This window comes from Apodemus sylvaticus, chromosome 2 (genome assembly GCF_947179515.1).
Source record: "Apodemus sylvaticus chromosome 2, mApoSyl1.1, whole genome shotgun sequence".
NCBI classification, from domain to species: domain Eukaryota; kingdom Metazoa; phylum Chordata; class Mammalia; order Rodentia; family Muridae; genus Apodemus; species Apodemus sylvaticus.
The window spans coordinates 31,557,400-31,576,776 of record NC_067473.1 but is presented as its reverse complement, the minus strand read 5'-3'; the positions used below and the strand labels follow the sequence as shown (position 1 = coordinate 31,576,776).

Here is a 19,377-nt window from a genome sequence, read left to right as displayed (position 1 = left end):
AATAATTATTAATGTGTGTGTGTGTGTGTGTGTGTGTGTGTCCTTCCAGGTATTCCTGTTACTTATGTATCCACATAAGTAGTAACATATCAGACACTATTTGGGAGTATTGAAGACTACAATTCAGGAGGGGGAGATCTATTACTGATGGGGCACTGTCCTCAACTGGTCCTAGAAGCATCCAAGTACGGAGACTTCTAATTGCCTGGTCTTGTAGGTAACCCAGTGAGCCAGGCTGCAATGTCACTGCACTTGAAGGAACAGAAGCAGAACAAATCCTGGCTCTAGGCCCCCAGGGTGCACGTTTGCCTCGGCCTCAGCCCCGCCTGGCGTCGCTCGTCAGCACTGCGGGACACGCCCCTGCGCACGGGTTGGGTCCCAGCAATATGATGAAACTTCCCGCACGCGTTACAGAAGCCGGGCGACTGTAAGGTGGGAAGCGTACGGTCCTCCCGCCGGTCTTGTCCTTGTCGCTGCGCTGCCCCCGCTCCACCTCCTCTGGCCCTGGCCGCTAGTGCGCAGGTAAGCGCGGACTTGGGTGCTCAGCGTGGAGCGCTCGGTTCGCCTCGGAGGCTGGAGGACGTGCTGTCCGCGCGTGCACGTGTCCGGGGCGTGCGGATGCTGAGCACTCCGTCCGGCTCCGGACAGATGCTGCGGTGCAGCGGGAGGCAGGGCGGGGCGGGCGCCGGGGGATTGTTGCGCACCTAGGACGGAGCTGCCAGGAAAGCTTTCACCGCAGCCAAGTGCAGCGCAGAAGCAGGGCCGCTCCAGACAGAAGGCAAAGGTGGCCTTCATTTAGACACCATAAATATTTTCTTTTACTGTATAACGTCTAAACCTGGGAAACTTCAGCCATCCGAGGGTTTTGCCTGAGACCAGCTGGACGCCTGCACAAGACCAGCACCCCAGGCTAGTGCAGGGACAGGATATTCCTTCTCCAGCAGGACGGAAGCTCTCCCAAGATCTAGAGCGAGTGTCTCTGTGGTTGACTGCCTGTCTGGATCTGGATTACCGAGCCCCAACTCACCTTGCAGCTCAGGCCTTTCCTCCACTCCAGTTCCTTACTTGAAGCTACGCCGGGGGAAAAATCTGTTTAAGGAGACCCACGGCTAAGAACGGAAAAAGGCAAAGGAATTAGCATGCTTTTTTTTCTTCTTAATTATGTATAGCGATTCACAGGCCTAGTTTCAGATTGGTCTAACTTTTAAAATATACGGGCAGGTTTGAGTTTTCTTGGCTTGGGGCCTACTGGTTTTAACAGTTACCTCTTATCGTTGATGGATGACAGTACTGTAATATGGTCTGTGTACAAAAGTGGCGCTGTCCAGGGGGTGAGCATGCGCTCTTTTACTTACTCACCCCTAGAAATGCTGGCTAGTCTGAACTGAGACGTGGTAAGAGTGAAAGTCATCGATTTTGATGAGTATGAAAACCGAACACTTGATATTTTGATTGTTACTTGATGTTTTGGTGTTTGTTTGATAGTCTTTAACCACTAAACTATCCCTCCAGCCCGGTTTTAATAATTTAGGAAAAATAGTGTAAACTATAATTCATTTTGATGATATTGTATTGATTGTCATGTTTGGGGTGTGCCGTGCTAAGGTAAGTTTAAAATTAGTTTTAATGTTTTCTCTCGCCTTCTTAACTGGCCTTCTTAGGATATTAAAATTACACATATGGCTCACTGGCCAGCACTGCTGCAGAAGTTAACCAGGAAATGAGGAAAATTGCAGGGACAGACAACAGTGAGGAAAATACGGTACAAGGAGGGCCTCTGATTCCAATTACAAAGGAGTTTGGATTTCCTTACTCCTGACGGAAAGAATTTTAAACTTTTCTTTACACCTTAATGTAGTGCCTGGCATATGTTTTGCATAACAGACAGTTCAGTTCACGGAAGAGCCTTAAGACCTAGGCAAATGGTTTTCTGATGATCATAATCGATTTTCAAAGCGCTTTGTTAACCCAATTTTCTTTTCCTTTTATTAGACATATTCTTTTCTCATATAATACAATCTGAACTCAGTTTCCCCTCTCTCTACTTACAGTTGCTCCCCACCTCTCCCCTCTGAATCCCCTCCCTTTCTGCCTCTCATTAGAAAAGGGCAGGCTTCTAAGAGACAAACAACAAAATAGGATAAAATATAGTAAGGTAAGATAAAGGGGGAAACATCACATCGAAGTTGGACAACAACAAGCCAACAGAAAAATAAAAAAATCCCCAAGAGAAGGTGCGGGGAGCAGAGGGCCACTCATTCACACATTCAGGCAGGAGTCCCATAGAAGGACTCAAAGAACAAAGGACACTGAGAATTATAACGTGATGGTTCTCAACCTTCCTGGTGCTGGCACAGTGATACAGATCACTGCAGTGAACCCCAACTGTAAAGTTATAGTCCTTGCTACTTCATAACGGCGATTTCGCTACTGTTTTGGGTCACATTGTACATGTGTTTTCTGCTGGTCTTGGACAGCCCTGTGAAAGGGCCATTTGACCCTGAGGTTGAGAACCACCGCTGTGGTCCATGCAGAGGACACAGTGGAGACCCACGTAGATCCTGTGCTGGCTGCTTCAGCCTCGGAGTTCTGCTTTGCTCAGTTGATTTAGAAGGCCTTGTTCTGATGTCCTCAGTCCCCTAGACTTTTGCAACTCCTTCTGCCTCCTCTAGCTCAGGGTTCCCTGAGCTCTGAGGGTCAGGATTTGATGGAGACATCTTTTACCAGTGCGTGTGGCTAACCCACTTTTCATTGGCATTGAATCAAACACTGTTTACTAATAGCCGCCCCTCCTCAGTCTCTTGATTTTTCTTATTGAATGTGCAGACCAAGCCAATCTTTTTTGGACGGTGTCATGGAAGGGGCTACAGGCAACTTGCACTTCTTGTCAGGTTGCTTTCCTTGATACCACTTTTCATTGCTTGGTCTGGTTTTACTCCAAGTGCTCCAATGCTGTGATACAGTGGGAATATTTTCAAAGGGTTGCTTAGAATGTGTACTTTTTAGGGAGTTGGTTCCAGATGATGTGGCTATTTGTTGCAGATTTGCATTTTGCATTTTGAACAGTGTTGCTAGTTGGAGATTCTTTATCGAACTATTTTGAACTTCAGATATTCAAATGAAAGATTTGTAGGAATTCTTTGCTTCCTGGCTTACGGGGCTTTAATTAAGTTTTCCCTCCTCCAAGCTTGTTTCTAACTAACCAATGCAGCTTCTTTGAGATAAATATTTTAGAGTTTTTGTCATTAAGGACACTGGATATTGAACGTTTCTGTTGAAACAAGATCTCCTACAGCGCAGGATGGCCTTGAACCCTTGATCTACCCGGCTTCTCCCCTCAGTACTAGCATTATGTACCACAGTACCTAGCCATGACAAATAGTTCACATCCTTAGTCAACTCAAAATGCTTGTTAGGCTATCTGATATCAGATATTGTTTTGTTATTCTTCTGTGATATTTAGGTAAGTCACTTAGAGGTTAAGCTAGCAGACATGACATGCCTGTGGATGTATTATATGATTGTGTGTGTATACACATGTATTAATATTACATAAGGGTGCCTTCGAGCGGCTATTTATTCCCTTTGCATTTGACCTGCAAATAAAGAGATGGCCTTTAATTGCAGAGGCTTAAGAAGAGGCTGTGCTAACATGGAGAATCTCCCAGACCTTTGGGGGAGTTTCGAGGTTCTTAGCGAGAGGAGCTGGGGCTGGGATCCCCACCTAGCGTGTAGCCAGCCACTCCTGCTATTGCTCTTAGGAGCAATACTGGGCTGCAGATGTTGCAGATGTGACCTGGATGGTGGTGGGCGTAACCCCTCCCCTCCCAAATCCTAAGGCAGGAGAAATGTGAGCTTTGGCTAAGTGCAAAGCTTATGTATCTGGCTGAATATAAAGGTCATTTGTATTTCTTAATATTTGTAAGCAAAGGAAATCATTCCCCATGTGCTTGCCAACCTAATAGAACATTGCAGTAGATAAAGATGGTTTGTGTCCAACTTTTGGAAGGGGTTGTGCAAACTTCAAGAATCACATTATACTGAATGTGAAACCCTGTGCTTTTCTCCGTAGAGTGCCCGCAGCCCTCCTGTAGCATGTGTGGCATCTGGGCCCTCTTCGGCAGCGATGACTGCCTTTCTGTGCAGTGTCTGAGTGCGATGAAGATTGCGCACAGGGGTCCAGATGCATTTCGCTTCGAGAATGTCAATGGATACACCAACTGTTGCTTTGGCTTTCACCGGTTGGCAGTGGTTGACCCCCTGTTTGGAATGCAGCCAATAAGAGTGAGGAAATATCCTTATTTGTGGCTCTGTTACAATGGTGAAATCTACAACCACAAGGCGGTAAGCAGCATGCAGCCAGGATGGCTGTCTATAATTAAACTTCAGAACTGGTGTTACATTTTCTTTTCTTTTCTTTTTTTTTTTTAACGCTGTTACTTTAAAAGTATTCCCTTCTCCATGGTCTCCTCTCTTTTGCTCTGGTCTTGTACAGAGCACAGACACAGAAAGGTAAATGAATTAGATTTTTAAAAAAGTGATTAAAATGGAGATGCCAAATCATTTTTTTCTGTTATGCATTTTAATATTTATTAGGGCTGTGTTATGCTCTGTGTTAGCTGACGGAGGCACAGCAGTGAAAAGGACAGTCAGGTCTGTACTTCAAAATGCTGGCTGTGCTAGCAGGAGACAGGAAAATCACTATAGAATGAACTTTGTGAAAGCAAATGTAGAAGCAGTCTATATGGAAGAGCTGTTTGCAGGAAGCTTGAACAGGGATGACCCTGAGGAAGGGAGACTTAACCTGAGACCTGATACCCAGCAAGCCAGGGAAGTGCTCTCCATGGAGGGATAGCACTCTGGCTAGGGGACCCACGGGGGAGCTAGGAAGACCTGCTGCTAAGAGCATTCCAAGGAGCAATTGAGGGCTCAGAGGGACCACCCTGCAAAGCTGAGAGGAGGTGATATTTGCAGCATTATATAATGGGACCACTGAGGAAGCTTTTGCAGTTTCACACTTAGTGGGAGCCAAATTGTAGAAAGGTGGCTGGAGGCCATGTCCTATTGGAAGACTTAGCGGCATTGGAATTGGACCGCTCTACTCTGGTGTCTGGAGAACAGGAGTGGGTGAGGGGACAGAACTGTTGATCCCGGAAGCCAGATAGGATAAGAACCTTCCAAGCCAGGATTATTTGACTCATTTTTCATAAGGAAATAGATTAAATCTCTAATTCATGAGTGCTTGTACCAATACTACCCCTTGTTATATTTGCAAACTTGTTAACTCTTTCCCCAGCTTCTAGGTGCTTCAGAGCAAGGTGCATGGAAACTGGTAATTGTTAATATCTGTCTGTATTCATCTTCAGGTCTCACATTCCCTTTAGGCTGGATTATTTTAGTATGGTATAATATGTTTCCTCTAAAACATGTAATCATTTGTTGTTTAAGATTAGAACGTTCTGCTAGGTAACATTAATACCAAATGCAAATCTATAATATCTAATATCCAGTTCTTGTTTAAGTTTCCCCAAATGTCCCTAGAGACACATTTTAGCTGTGTTTTTGTTTTGCTTTGCCTTTATTTTTTGTTTTGTGTGTGTGTGCATATGTGTGTGTATGTGTGTGTGTGTATGTGTGTGTATTTTGTGAGTGTGATGTATGTTTGAGTGTGCATGTATGTGCGTATATGTGTATGTATGTGTATGTGTGTGTATGTGTCTGTGTGTGTGTCTGTATGTGTGTGTGTGAGTATATGAGTGTGCATGTGTGTTCATGCTTATACACATGTATTTGGCCTTTTTTGTTTTTGTTTTGTTTTTCTGAAGGGAAGATTTCAGTCAAGGTTTAGCCATTTGGCCATGCTGTTTCATGGTAAATTTTGAGTTTCTGCGCCTACCTTTCATTGATAGGGGGTTTATCTTATTCCTGAACAATAGCTTTTATTTGCCAGATTGCTTGCTTATAAGAACATTTTCAAAGTAGGGTTCTCATCTAAAGCCTTTAGCCACTTAGCAAATATATCTTTATTAAAGGCTTGCTGTATACAAAGATGAAGATGAACCCGTGAAGAGGAAAGTTAAGGAAAGCAGTGAGGTCGGAGGGGCTTGGGTCTCATTAAGTCAGACCAGTGTACCTGAGAGTGTCAGGTTGAGCTCTGCCAGTGTTACCCTGTGTCTTGTCTTCCTGAAGTGAGGTTTGGAAATACCCTGGCTTATTTGAGGTTAGAAAATACCTTAGTTTCCTTGGACAGTGTTGCTGCTTGTTAATTTTGTTAAGAACTCAAAAGTTAGTATCTTAAAAACATGTCTTTTAAAAATTAGATGTTTTGCCAGGTGGTGGTGGCACACACCTGTAATCCCAGCACTCTGGGAGGCAGAGGCAGGCGGATTTCTGAGTTCGAGGCCAGCCTGGTCTACAGAGTGAGTTCCAGGACAGCCAGGGCTATACAGAGAAACCCTGTCTAGGAAAAAAAAAAACAAAAAAAAATATAGATGTTTTATGTGCAAAGACCTTCTGCTGTTCCTACCAAACCAAATGAGACGGCTAGAAACTTGTCTAAGAGTAGAATGGTCATGTTTAAGTATATGTATTTTCAGAAATGCAGCATCAGAGTTTGTCCTTCATCTCCTGCTTTGGGAATAAAACCAAACACAACACGGCCAGTGCTGTGACAGGAGCGAACACAGATAAACCAGGGGCCCAGAACAAATCAGATGCCAGTGTGGCTTTAGGAAGGTGGCAGGACGTGAGTGCAGTAAAAAAGCATCCTCTCAAGGGTTAGAGTTAGTACTTGGAAACTGTTAGTGAAGGGACGCCTCCGTTCGGAGTAAATTACCCTCAAAAAAGAAAATGGAAGTGAAGTTCATTATTTTCAAATGCTGTGGGTGCTTCCGTCCAGAGGAGTAGATTTTCAACCCCACCTCTTAAGCTAGGATGACTCTGATAGTCCTCAGCTTGGAAGAATGGCCAGCCAGTAGTGTCATAGAGGAAGTCCAAGCACATGCTTTAGCAGTCCTGTGAATGCTTTCCACAGAGGACCACGTGTTGGATGGAGAGACCCAATGCATATTTATATATGCGTTCTATTTCCCTTTTGAAAATTGGAAACACTCTGCAAGTCTGATGTGGAGATCAGAGACCTTTATTGTAGCATTGCTGGTGTGCTAGTGTAGTAGAAACTATCAGAATTTGGGCCCAACTCGAGCCTTTTTACTTTGCTGGCAGAGACAGTGGAGGGCTCATGGTTGTTCCTGTGGGGCATATGAACTGATGATAAAGCCCAGCATCATTTTGTTTGTCCCCGAGAAGTAGCTGTGATGTTCCACTGTTCAGGAAGGTCTGAATGTTGCCTTTTTCTGGGTATCAGCAGCTTGAGTCTAGACTCTGCCATTGTAGTGGATTCATTTGTATTTGTCAGCAAGGAGTGGCCAATAGATTTTCCTTTTGCTGTATATTTACAAGGGAGGTCTTTGAAAATGAGCTGGAAGAGCCTCTCAGCTGATTCTGCATGCCAAACCAAAAGTCAACAGGTGCTGACAATACATTTTTAGCTTCATGGTAACTAAGCAAGCCATTCTCCTAGTGTGCTGGAATGTCCTTATCTATATTCTTAGATTCTACCTTGAAAGATCAGAGCAAACACGGTTGGGAAATGTTTGTGAGAAAATTGTGTCTATGTTGAACATGACCATTGTCTTTATACCCTGTACAATATTGCATAACAATCCCATCTAAAACATTGTATAAAGTATTCTAAACTAGAAAGTATTTAAGTAGACAGGAGGATGTGTATATATGTGAATAATATTCCATTTCAAAAAAAAGCACTACGTTACCTGTAGTATTGTCTTGAGGCTGGGGTTCTGAAACAAAGGATGATTGCCCATGTAAATGTTCATGTATATAAGTACATAGTGTAGACCATGGTGTGCAATATATACTTGAATTTCTTCATGTATCACTGCTCTGACACCTGACGATTGTATCCTGTTTATCCGAGATCAATCTTTATCACCAAGGTTTTAGCTTTTATGGGGAAAATTTTTTCAGAATTGTGGAGTTGAGACAAGGTAGATTTCGGTAATGCCATAATTATTTTTAATAACCAAAGCACATGAACTGATTGTAGAACACAAATACTGAATCAGGCTACACAAGGATACTAACATTTGTTTGCTCTCCTTCCTTAAGCTACAACAACGTTTTGAATTTGAGTATCAGACCAATGTGGATGGTGAGATAATCCTCCATCTCTATGACAAAGGAGGTATCGACAAAACCATTTGTATGTTGGATGGGGTATTTGCATTTATCTTACTGGACACTGCCAATAAGAAAGTATTTCTGGGCAGAGATACCTATGGAGTCAGGCCTTTGTTTAAAGCCTTGACAGAAGATGGATTTCTGGCTGTGTGTTCAGAAGCTAAAGGTAATATTGAAGTTTAACTATTTTTAGTTTGTGTTTCTTCCTGGCTAGTATTGAAAACCCCATATAATTGTTGGTCAAAAATTTTACAAATGACTGGAGATGAATACTCAGTATGAAGAGGATTTGAGATCTGAGCCATTCCTTTGCTCTTTTGTGTGTGTGTGTGTGTGTGTGTGTGTGTGTGCGTGCACACACGTGCTCATTCATACGTACATGTAGAGACCAGGGACTTAATATTATACATCTTAATTTTATTTCATTTAGTTTTTCTGAGACAGAGTCTCACTATGTAACCCTGGCTGTCTGGAACTTACAGATCCGCTTGCCTCTGCCTCCTGAGTACCGGGATTAAAGATAGGCACCACCATGCCTGGCTCCATTTTAATTTGTGACACAGTCTCTTAGCACTTAGAGCTCACTCATGTTTCTGATTTAGCCAGACTAGGTAGTCACTGAGCTCCAGGGCTCCACCTTCCTCCTTTATCCTGCCCCACCTATCCTAGAATTAAAGACACAGGATACTGCTACCTGGTTTTGCATGGGTCATGGGAATTTAGACTCAGGTCCTCATGTTTGCACGGCATGGTGCTTGGCTGGTACCTCATTTACTAGGTATTTCTGCAGCCCCTGATTTGTCTGGCCACTAGGAGGTGAGTATGTTTCTTCTTCTTGCAAAAGTATTTTTGTATGTTGGATGGAGATAGAGCCAAGTGACCATGTACTTTGTCACAGTGACTCAAATGCTTGTGCTAAAATAATATTTCTTTTACATTTTTTATGTTGGGTATATTATTATATCAACAGATAGCTTAACTTACTATACTTATTATAACACTTTAGCATATTCTGGCAGTAAATTTAGTAATCATCTTTTGTCTCTTATCTAGATAGCAAGTTTCCTGTAGTGTATGTTTGCCATTTTTTTAATCCTTTGCCACTTAGCCCTCAGATTTAACCTTGCTTGAAACAGGGATCTTGATCTAGTAAGGGATCCTTGTCGTGCTAACTAAAAGTGTGGGTATTAAACGGTGCTTCACGTGGTCTATCAGCAGACAGCATAGGGCATTCTGCATCAGATCCCTAAAATCCCCATCAGGGAAACCCGGCAGAAGGAATACACAGCAACAGGGACTCCGGCTTCTGTGGACTGTCTTTGGACTTTTAGACCTAATGATGGCTTGCTATGGAACTGGACTCTCACCAACAGTTTACTCTCTACAGTTTATTTTCTGCATCCTTAACCCCGTCCTCTTCTAGACTGCCTAGATACCTTTATATTACTATAAGAAGCCATGACCAAGGCAAGAGTTTATTTGGAGCTTAGAGTTTCAGAGGGCTAGAGTCTATGAGATCATGATGGGGAACATGGCAGCAAGCAGGCAGTGGTTGGGAGCTTACATCTTGATCCACAAACATGAGGCAGAGGGATGACTGGGAATGATGTGGGCTTTTCAAACCTCAAAGCTTATCCCTAGTGATGTCCCTCTAAGAAGGCCACACTTCCTAATCCTTCCCAAACAGTTCTATTCACTGGAAACCAAGTGGATATGACCTATAGGGGTCATTCTATTGAATCCGCCACACAAATTCAGTGACCCCACTGGAGTGCTGCTTCCTGTTACCAGTCTTTAAAACAAATCTCATCATGGTGATCTGTCTAAGACCTTTCAGTTGGCTGCATCGCATCCTCTACAGGAGTGAGCAGTCTTTGAGCTCTGCCAGCTAGCGAGAACACTGGATTCCTTTGGCCTTTGAAGTCCATGTACACAAATTCGATTATAAGACTCATAGTACATTATAACAAATATCTGTGTAGATAGGCTGTTTAACTACACAACATTGGCTTTTGTGTCAGATCACAGTGGTGTCAGGGTAGCCACTGCCTGCTACATTACATTACATATAAGTTACATTATATGGCTTTCTCCTACACATTATATGACAGCTGTTAAGGGGTGGGTAGTGGCTTTTGAGTGCCTGATAGTGGATCTTTGCTTGGTAAAGGCTTGAGAACCATTGGTCTCTCCTAAAATGCTACCGTGGCAAGTTATCATGAAGTTAGCATTTTGATTCATTCCTCTTTCTTCTCAGATTTATTTCTCATCTTGTTTACTTGCTGACAGAAAAATAGGCCTTCCCTTTAAAAAGTTTTATTCTTTGAGGATTTCTATAGGTAACTAAAAAATAGGTGTCCATGATCAGAAATTTCAGCTAGGGAAAGGAATGAGTTGATGAAGACTTTAATTTTAATAAAGGTAGCAGGGCCGCTCAGGTGGGAGAGGATCTTCTCAGAGAATGTTATCTGACAGCTGGACACACACAAGTTCAAAGGCGAAGTTTGGAATCTTCACCTTGCTATTGTTTGGAAATTATCTTGAAAGGAATCACATTCCTATTGCATCAAACGGTTGCAAATCCGTGGGGTTTTGTGCTCTGTCTCCCTGTCATTCCTGCTTCTTCAGGAGAGATGGGAGGGGGTGGGGTAGTTATCTCCTCTCCCACCATTTCTGTATAGTGGACATGCATTCACACTTAAAGAGGGAAGCGTGGATTAGAGGCGACGAGCTCGCTGCAAAGGCTACAGAGAGGCACTGAATTGTGTATCCTGCTGTGCTCTGTTTGTAGGCCTTGTTCCCTTGAAACACTCCACCACTCCCTTCTTAAAAGTGGAGCCCTTCCTTCCTGGACACTATGAAGTTTTGGATTTAAAACCAAATGGCAAAGTTGCGTCTGTGGAAATGGTCAAATACCATCACTGTACGGATGAACCCCTGCATGCCATCTACGACAGTGTGGAGAAACTCTTCCCAGGTGACTGGTGCCCTTGACCAAACTCCAGAACCGCAGCCCATCCCTGATGGCACAGGGCCGTTCATTCACACCAATGATCCTGGTCTTAGATGTTTCCTCTTTGATTCGGAGGTGGTGGGATCTTCGTGAGCGAGGGAGGGCCATCCTGACGACTTAGGGGATTGCTTGCCTCATCCCAGTTAGCTTAGCCTCAGCTTGTCTGCGGCGGGTCCATTTACTCTCTGTGTTGCTAGGCTTTGAGATAGAGACCGTGAAGAACAATCTGCGGATCCTTTTTGACAATGCTATCAAGAAACGCTTGATGACGGACCGGAGGATTGGCTGCCTTTTATCAGGTGAAGTCAGTTTAAAGAAGCGTACGTCTTGCTTGTGTTTAAATGAAATGATTTGTAGCTGGTCTGAGCTTGGAATGTTAAAGGCCTACTATATGAGTCCATCTTTGTTTTTCTATAGCCATGTTTACAAGCTGCATTTGTTAGGGTTAGAGCTGGTTGGTACTCATCCCTTAGAGTCCTGTGTATTGATCGTTTAAACCACTTCAGATACAGTTGTCATTGTAAGGGGCCAATAAAATGCATGTATTAACACATACACACACATGTGCATACATATATATGCACATTTTATTTCATTTCAATATAAATCTTACTAAAGCTGATTTCAGTTTATAAAGCTCAGAGCTCTTAAAAGTCAAACCCTAATCCAGATGTTTAACAGGTGTGTGATTGTCTTTGCCCAATGTGTGCATCGAGTTTGTTCTAATGCTGCAGGGGGCCTGGACTCCAGCTTGGTTGCTGCCTCCCTCCTGAAGCAGCTCAAGGAGGCCCAAGTTCAGTATCCTCTCCAGACATTTGCTATCGGCATGGAGGACAGCCCCGACCTACTGGCTGCCAGAAAGGTACAGTGCCACCCGCCCATTATATAGACTCAGAACTTAGTCCTGCTGTTAGAATGAAAATCAAGCTGAAGTTGTCCTAGCGTGCGTGTTGTTACTGTGATAAAGGCCATGATGGAAGCAACAACATGGGGAAAGGGTTTATGTGGTGTACATATCCCCCGGTCGTAGTCCACTGAAGGAACCTAAGATGGGAACTTGAGGCAGAAACTGAAGCAGAGACCTTGGAGGGCACTGCTTATTTATTGGCTTGCTCCTCCTGCCTCCAGAATCTTCGGTTCCCATCTCGAGTTCCCTGCTTTCTCTTTCCTCAATGGACTGTGACTCAGGATAGGCAAACCCAATAAACTTTTTCCTTCTCAAGTTGATTTTGGTTGAGGTCTTTCTGACAAGCCATAGAGAAGAGACTGGGATAGAAATCGGTACTAGGATAATAGCTACCTTCTTACGAAGCATTGCGGTACAAACTGTAGGCAGAACAGACAGTGTACCCACAATTCTGTGTGCGGAAGATGGGGTCTTGCTCTGTAAAGACCTAGAATGACTGAGAAAGGCCTAGAGGAGAATTCCAATGCAAACAGGTATATGCTGGAAGACAGGAAAAGGCTATTTATACAGGGATGCCATGCTGGGTATAAAATCAGGCATTTCAGTATAGCTCAAGGGAGATAGATGATGTTCAAAAGGGGACCACAGTTTGCCTATCCTGAGGGAGAAATGAGGCAGGTTAGGTAAAATAGAAGAGTGGTGTGCTGATTGAGACCTTGGACTGTCAGACCATAGCTTTGATTTGGAGAGAGCCAGTAGGAGATTTTCTTCTTGGGATTGAGAGGGAGCGAGGGCCAGGCAGAGGCACCTGGCATGCTTTAGCTAGCATGTGGCTGCACCTGCATCTCCTCTTACTGAAGGGGCTTGCACCGCCCTGGCGACGGCAGTCTGGAGAGACCTTGAGTCGTCTTCAGCTTTGTTTCTCTGCACCATGTTTATCTTGAGAGAAATTAGCCTGTTTGATTTTCTAAAGTAGTTCTTTAACAAATTTATGGAGTTCTCTTCGCAATCAGGTGGCAAATTATATTGGAAGCGAGCATCATGAAGTCCTTTTTAACTCTGAAGAAGGCATTCAGGCCCTGGACGAAGTCATATTTTCCTTGGAAACTTATGATATCACGACAGTTCGAGCATCTGTAGGTAAGGGATTTTATTGTAGTGAAAAGTGTTTTAATACTGAAACAGCAGAAGATTTAAGATGATTTCAGCTTAAGAAGTATTGTCTAAATATGAATACTAGCAAAGTTCCTAAATTGTTAATAATACTATAATATATTGTTAAGACTGTTTAAGAGTGCCTGATTTTCTTTTCAACTGGAGGAAGTGCTTCATGAATATAATGAGATCACATTGAATTTGCAAGGTCATCTTGGCCTATAGTCTTAAAGAATGCTTCATAAAAATAATAACAGATCACATTTGCTAAGCCTATAATTCATGCTAGGTTCTGTCTTCTATACTTCATATGAATTATTTGTTACCTCAAAACTAACTCATCATAACCAGGATTCCAGCACGCAGGAAGCTGAGGCGGGAAGACTGCTGGACAGTCGGCATATGGCATGACCATAGAATGGATACATACTTTGGCCCCTTTCTCCCATTTTCTCTGTGTAAAATATCTTGGATGGTATAGTTAGGCCACAATATATAACATTATCCTTGAGTTTCACCAACCAAAGCTTGGAAATACTTGAGAACAATAATGTATATTACTAGACCTGGGCAGACTTTACTGCTGCCATTATTGTAAATAAGGCAGTGTGGGATCTGCTTACAAAGCATTTACACTGTATCAGATATTGTATGTGGTCTAGAGGCGATTTAAGGTATAAGGATATCTTATAGGTGTTACAGGTTCAGATCTCTGTAGCAAGTGTCTCAGTGCAGTGAGTTTTTGCTTCCTAGTGCATTTAAAAGTTATGACTACAGTGTACTGTTGTCAACAAGTACTTTTATTTAAGAATGTCTTATTACTGTTGATCATCTAAGCTATGGAAAATAATAGTGTATTTGCTTAGTGCAGGATTGCCAGACTTTTAATTTGTAAGAAATGAACTTCCTCTGAGGCACAATACAGCTAAGCACAGTAAAACAAGATAGCTGGCATATGTGTGTAGGTTGTGTGCAAACACTATCATTTTATAAGGAGTTGGGAAATCTGAAGATGTGGGTAGCTGATTGGTTCCTGAAACCAATCCTAAATGAATACTGAAGGAACATTGTTCTTTTTTTTTTTTAAGATTTATTTATTTATTGTTTGTAAGTGCACTGTAGCTGTCTTTAGACACTCCAGAAAAGGGTGCCAGATCTTGTCCGGTTGGTTGTGAGCCACCATGTGGTTGCTGGGATTTGAACTCAGGACCTTGGGAAGAGCAGTTGGTGCTCTTAACCACTGAGCCATCTCTCCAGCCCCGGGGGAGCATTGTTCTTAATAAAATGGGGAAATGGGTCTATACTACAATACATTTTCCTTAATGAGTCCTTGTGTAGATGTATTATAAATACTCCATCACACTCCTTTCCAGTTACTAGCTATTATTGTCATGCAAGCAACTCTACTTTTATCTGGCAAACACATTCTAAGATTAGAAATGTACCACAAATCAGATAGATTCATCCTCAAAATTTTACTAGCTGAGTGGGTCTTTTTAAAAACTCACTTTGGAGTGTAATAAAATACCTTGAGTATTACAGTGAGTTGGCCTTCTGAAGCGTCATAGTTAAATACTCACACATATAACACATCTGTGGTTAAATTTTTATGAGGTGGAAGCAGAGTTAGGAAGAACATCTCTCCTAAGAAGGATAAAAATGAGATTGGAGGAGACAGATGGTAGTGTAGAGAGATGGTAGTATAGAGTGATATCTGCCAAGTAGACATCGTATAATACTGTACAGAGCCTTCTTAATCAAATGCAGGGTTTGGAAATGAGGAGTGGAAATGGAAAAGAACAAAACAATTAAAAGTAGGCTACTTCTGTTAGTCTGCTTTCTGTTACTGTAGTGGATAACCCCAGATGAGAAACTCCAGAAAAGTCCAACAACGTGGCACATAAGGAGCCGCCCATGAGGAAGAGATCTCATAGTGATACCGGGAGCCGAAGACTAGAGAGGGGTTCTGTTTAAAAACTTGATTCAGGAGAAATAATTTGATTTATCCTGAGAATTGCCTTAATACCTTCTAAGGCAAGATGCTTGAGGACCCAAGGAACCCCAAGGAACCTCACCTCCCATTCTCCACCTCTCACCTCCCATTTCTCCACCATGGCTCACACCACCAACACATGAGCCCTTGGGAGAGCAAACTGCATCCAAAACACTGCAAGACCCACACCTTACTCTTCTATACTAGTGTTAGTACACACACCATGGTATTCAGGTATTTGAGTGGTTCAATCTAGCAAACATTTAATGCAGAAAGTCTTGTTCTAAGAAGAATTTTGGAGCCTACTGTAAAATATTATAGTAGATTCTAGGCTATTTTATTGTTCAACTACATGTAAATGGCTTACAAGTTTGTGATCTTTTGGAAGCTGCTTTAATATTTACGGTAACTCAGTCCAACAAGACACTTAGCCTGTAGTTGTTTCTGAGGCTCACCAAAAGACAGCACTGACATCAACCTTAATCTCTCTTTCATTTAAGGCATGTATTTAATTTCCAAGTATATTCGGAAGAACACAGACAGCGTGGTGATCTTCTCCGGAGAGGGGTCAGATGAACTTACACAGGGCTACATATATTTCCACAAGGTAAGTACTCTGAAGCAAAAAGATGGCCAGGCTAAGTTAAGAAAAGTCAGAATCACTTGACTCTTTTCTATTCTGTCCTTATGATTTGTAACATTTTTGGAGGGCAGATGCTATCTGTTTTCTATTTTTATTTGTTTGTTTGTTTGTTTGTTTTGGGGAGAAAGGAGGCTTAATAGTACCAGATACTTTTCATTATTAAAATTAAACATGAGAATTGGCTGGGTGGTGGTGGCGCACGCCTTTAATCTCAACACTTGGGAGGCAGAGGTAGTTGGATTTCTGAGTTCGAGGCCAGTCTGGTCTACAGAGTGAGTTCCAGGACAGCCAGGGCTACACAGAGAGACCCTGTCTCGAAAAACAGAAACAAACCAAAACAAAACAAAACCCATGAGAATTGCTTTTGTTTTTGTCTGTCTGTCTGTCGTCTATTTATTAATTGATTGGCTTTTTTTTTTTTTCCAAGACAGGGTCGCATGTAGCTCTGGTTGTCCAGAAGCTCACTATATAGAGCAGACTGGCCTCTGCTCCCCAAGTTCTGGGATTACAGGCACTGTGTCTGTTGCCCAAGGCAATCATTTAATTTGTTTCCACAGTAAGCGCGTTGGAGGGTGGACGGGCCTGTCTTATAAGACCTTGCTGGTCTCTGAAGTCATTTACTCACGTCCTTTATCTCCTCTTAAGTTTTCTGCCTGACTCATTTTTTTATTTTATATGTAAGAGGGAAAAGTCAGGCCGTCTGTGTGTGTCAAGGCCAGTCTCTCACCTTCGCTTCTTACGTAGGCTCCTTCTCCTGAGAAGGCCGAGGAGGAGAGTGAGAGGCTACTGAAGGAGCTCTACCTGTTTGATGTCCTCCGGGCCGACCGCACCACCGCTGCACACGGGTAACTTTAAAAAGCCACGTAAAACCAGCAAGGAAGAAGGGGAAGTAACTTAAGTGGCTGCATCTGGGAGGGGACATGCAATCTTCATTCATTCATTCATTCATTCATTTGTTGATAGGATTGTAGAATAAGTTTCTTTGGTGCCATTTCTACTTGCCCACAGTATCCATGTTTAACTGGGCTTGTTGAAGACTAGAATTCCCTTATTGTTCAGAATAAACACTTGCCTTTTAACATTTTCCATTCCTCTACAGAACCATATTTGGTTTACGAATTGGCTGTAATCATAGTTATTACATGTCTGTGTGTCCTGATGAGTGTCACTGGAACTTTTGTATTTATCATGTATGTGTTTGCATATACCCTCATGATCAGGTCTCTCATAGTTGTAATTAACTTTTCTGCTTTTATAGAAACACGTACTTTTTTCATTAGCACAGGAGGAAAGAAATAGTTTAAAATAGAAAGCTTCCCTCCCTAGATGCTGATTTTATTTCGAGTACAGACTTTACTATATGCAGCGTGGCCCCTAGGCAGCCAGAACAGGACTGTATAATCTTCATCGCTCAGTCTGGTGCAGTTGTTGGGAAGCCGTGCCAGCCTTCTGATTCATACTGTCTTCTGTTTTCCCCAAGTCTCGAACTCAGAGTCCCATTTCTGGATCATCGGTTTTCTTCCTATTACCTATCTCTGCCTCCAGAAATGAGAATTCCAAAAGTAGGTAAATCAACCTTGGGTAAAAACCCCAAATACCATTGATTTCTCTGGTGACTTCACTGATCCTCCTTCTGTGCTCAATTAGAATGGCATAGAAAAACATCTCCTGAGAGAGACTTTTGAGGACTCCAACCTGCTACCCAAAGAGATTCTCTGGCGACCCAAAGAAGCCTTCAGCGATGGGATCACCTCAGTGAAGAACTCCTGGTTCAAGATTTTACAGGACTATGTTGAACATCAGGTCTGTCTTTAAAGATATGTTCTGGATTATTAAACTAATAATAGTTTAATAGAGAGCTGGGTTATCTCTTTGCATTTAATTTGAATAGTTGGGTCTACAGAAGAGTCGGGGTTCCTGCAAGGAATATGTCTTTTATAAGCATTACAGAATAATTAAGGAAAATGAAAGACTGTAAAGTAGTATTGATGGTCAAAAGAAAAGGGATAGAGGGAAGACTTCCTAATCATCGCTGACCCTTTTGCACATGCCTCAGTACATGCTGGGTAGAAATGGGTCAAACACTGAGCTTCCAAGTATGAAATATGCATGAGAGCTTTTAAAAAGTCTGTTTATTGTAGCTTGTTTCAGCATTTTGCTGAATAAGGGTTGTGTTACTTCATAGCATGTCTTAACTTTATTTTGGTCTCCATCAGACCAAATACATTTCAAAATGTTTTTTTAAAAGATTTATTATATATATAATGAATATATATGAGTACACTGTACCTGTCTTCAGACACACCAGAAGAGGGCATTAGATCCCATTACAGATGGTTGTGAGCCACCATGTGGTTGCTGGGGATTGAACTCAGGACCTCTGGAAGAACAGTCAGTGCTCTTATCCACTGAGCCACCTCTCCAGCCCACATCAAAATGTTTTATGTTCTAATTTTATCTTATAGGTCGACGATGAGATGATGTCCACGGCCTCCCAAAAGTTTCCCTTCAATACTCCCAAAACTAAAGAAGGCTATTACTACCGGCAGATCTTTGAACGCCATTACCCAGGCCGGGCTGATTGGCTGACCCATTATTGGATGCCCAAGTGGATCAACGCCACTGACCCTTCTGCCCGCACTCTGACCCATTACAAGTCAGCTGCCAAAGCTTAGGTGCTCTCTACACTCGTGTGTAAAGTAAATGTTTCTTCCAGCTCTGAAGGTAGAGACATCGAAAAACAATCAGAACGAATGAAACTCAACCATCAGCCACTCTGTCTTACTTAGGCATGTCAAGAAATAAAAGTATCACATCTAAAATGCCTCCTGGTTGTGGGTACCAGTGAAGCCTCATCTGAGGTAGCTAAGAGACCCATTGGCTCTTGCTGTATTGCCACTGTCTGGATGTTTTGCCAGATGTCTGGGGAGAGCATGTGATCTTTGCATCTCAGTTCTGCCTACATTCCTAACAGCTGGCTAGGCAGACTGGGATGTGAGTCCCTTGTGGAGACTGGTGACAATTCTGCTTTATAGGACAGACATTCAAGGTTTTGCTAGCTTGTTTGGTTTTTTGTATTGTGCTAATGTCCCATCTGAAGTCTCGTAGAGCAGGGGACAAACTTCTTAAATACAGGGTCAGGTGCTCTGTTAGGCTTTCGAGGGTCTCTGTGGAACTGCTAACACTGATACAAAACTGGACCCTATGAAACCTAGATCACACAGCCTTTTTCCATAAAGCTTCATTTATAAGAGCAGGTGGCAGGCCAGGTGTGGACCCTGAACCATTGTATATTGACACGTATTCCAGAGGAATTGTCCAAGCTACAGGTGTCTCACAAACAGAATGGAGAAGTAGGAGATAGTACTTACAAACAGAAGATGCTTATTTGAATGTTTATTGAA

At 42.6% G+C, this 19,377-nt stretch overlaps 1 protein-coding gene across 1 annotated transcript; it reads left to right on the top strand.

The window, feature by feature from the left end:
* The first annotated feature begins 372 nt into the window (after positions 1-372).
* On the top strand, positions 373-18,795 carry Asns (asparagine synthetase (glutamine-hydrolyzing)). Its single transcript, XM_052173225.1, has 12 exons — positions 373-522; positions 4,073-4,344; positions 8,191-8,428; positions 11,054-11,239; positions 11,473-11,574; positions 12,010-12,137; positions 13,196-13,322; positions 15,831-15,937; positions 16,718-16,818; positions 17,454-17,535; positions 17,621-17,776; positions 18,439-18,795. Exons 2-12 carry the CDS (start codon positions 4,096-4,098, stop codon positions 18,646-18,648), a joined length of 1,686 nt encoding a protein of 561 aa, XP_052029185.1. The 5' UTR covers positions 373-522; positions 4,073-4,095; the 3' UTR covers positions 18,649-18,795.
* The last annotated feature ends 582 nt before the right edge of the window (positions 18,796-19,377 follow it).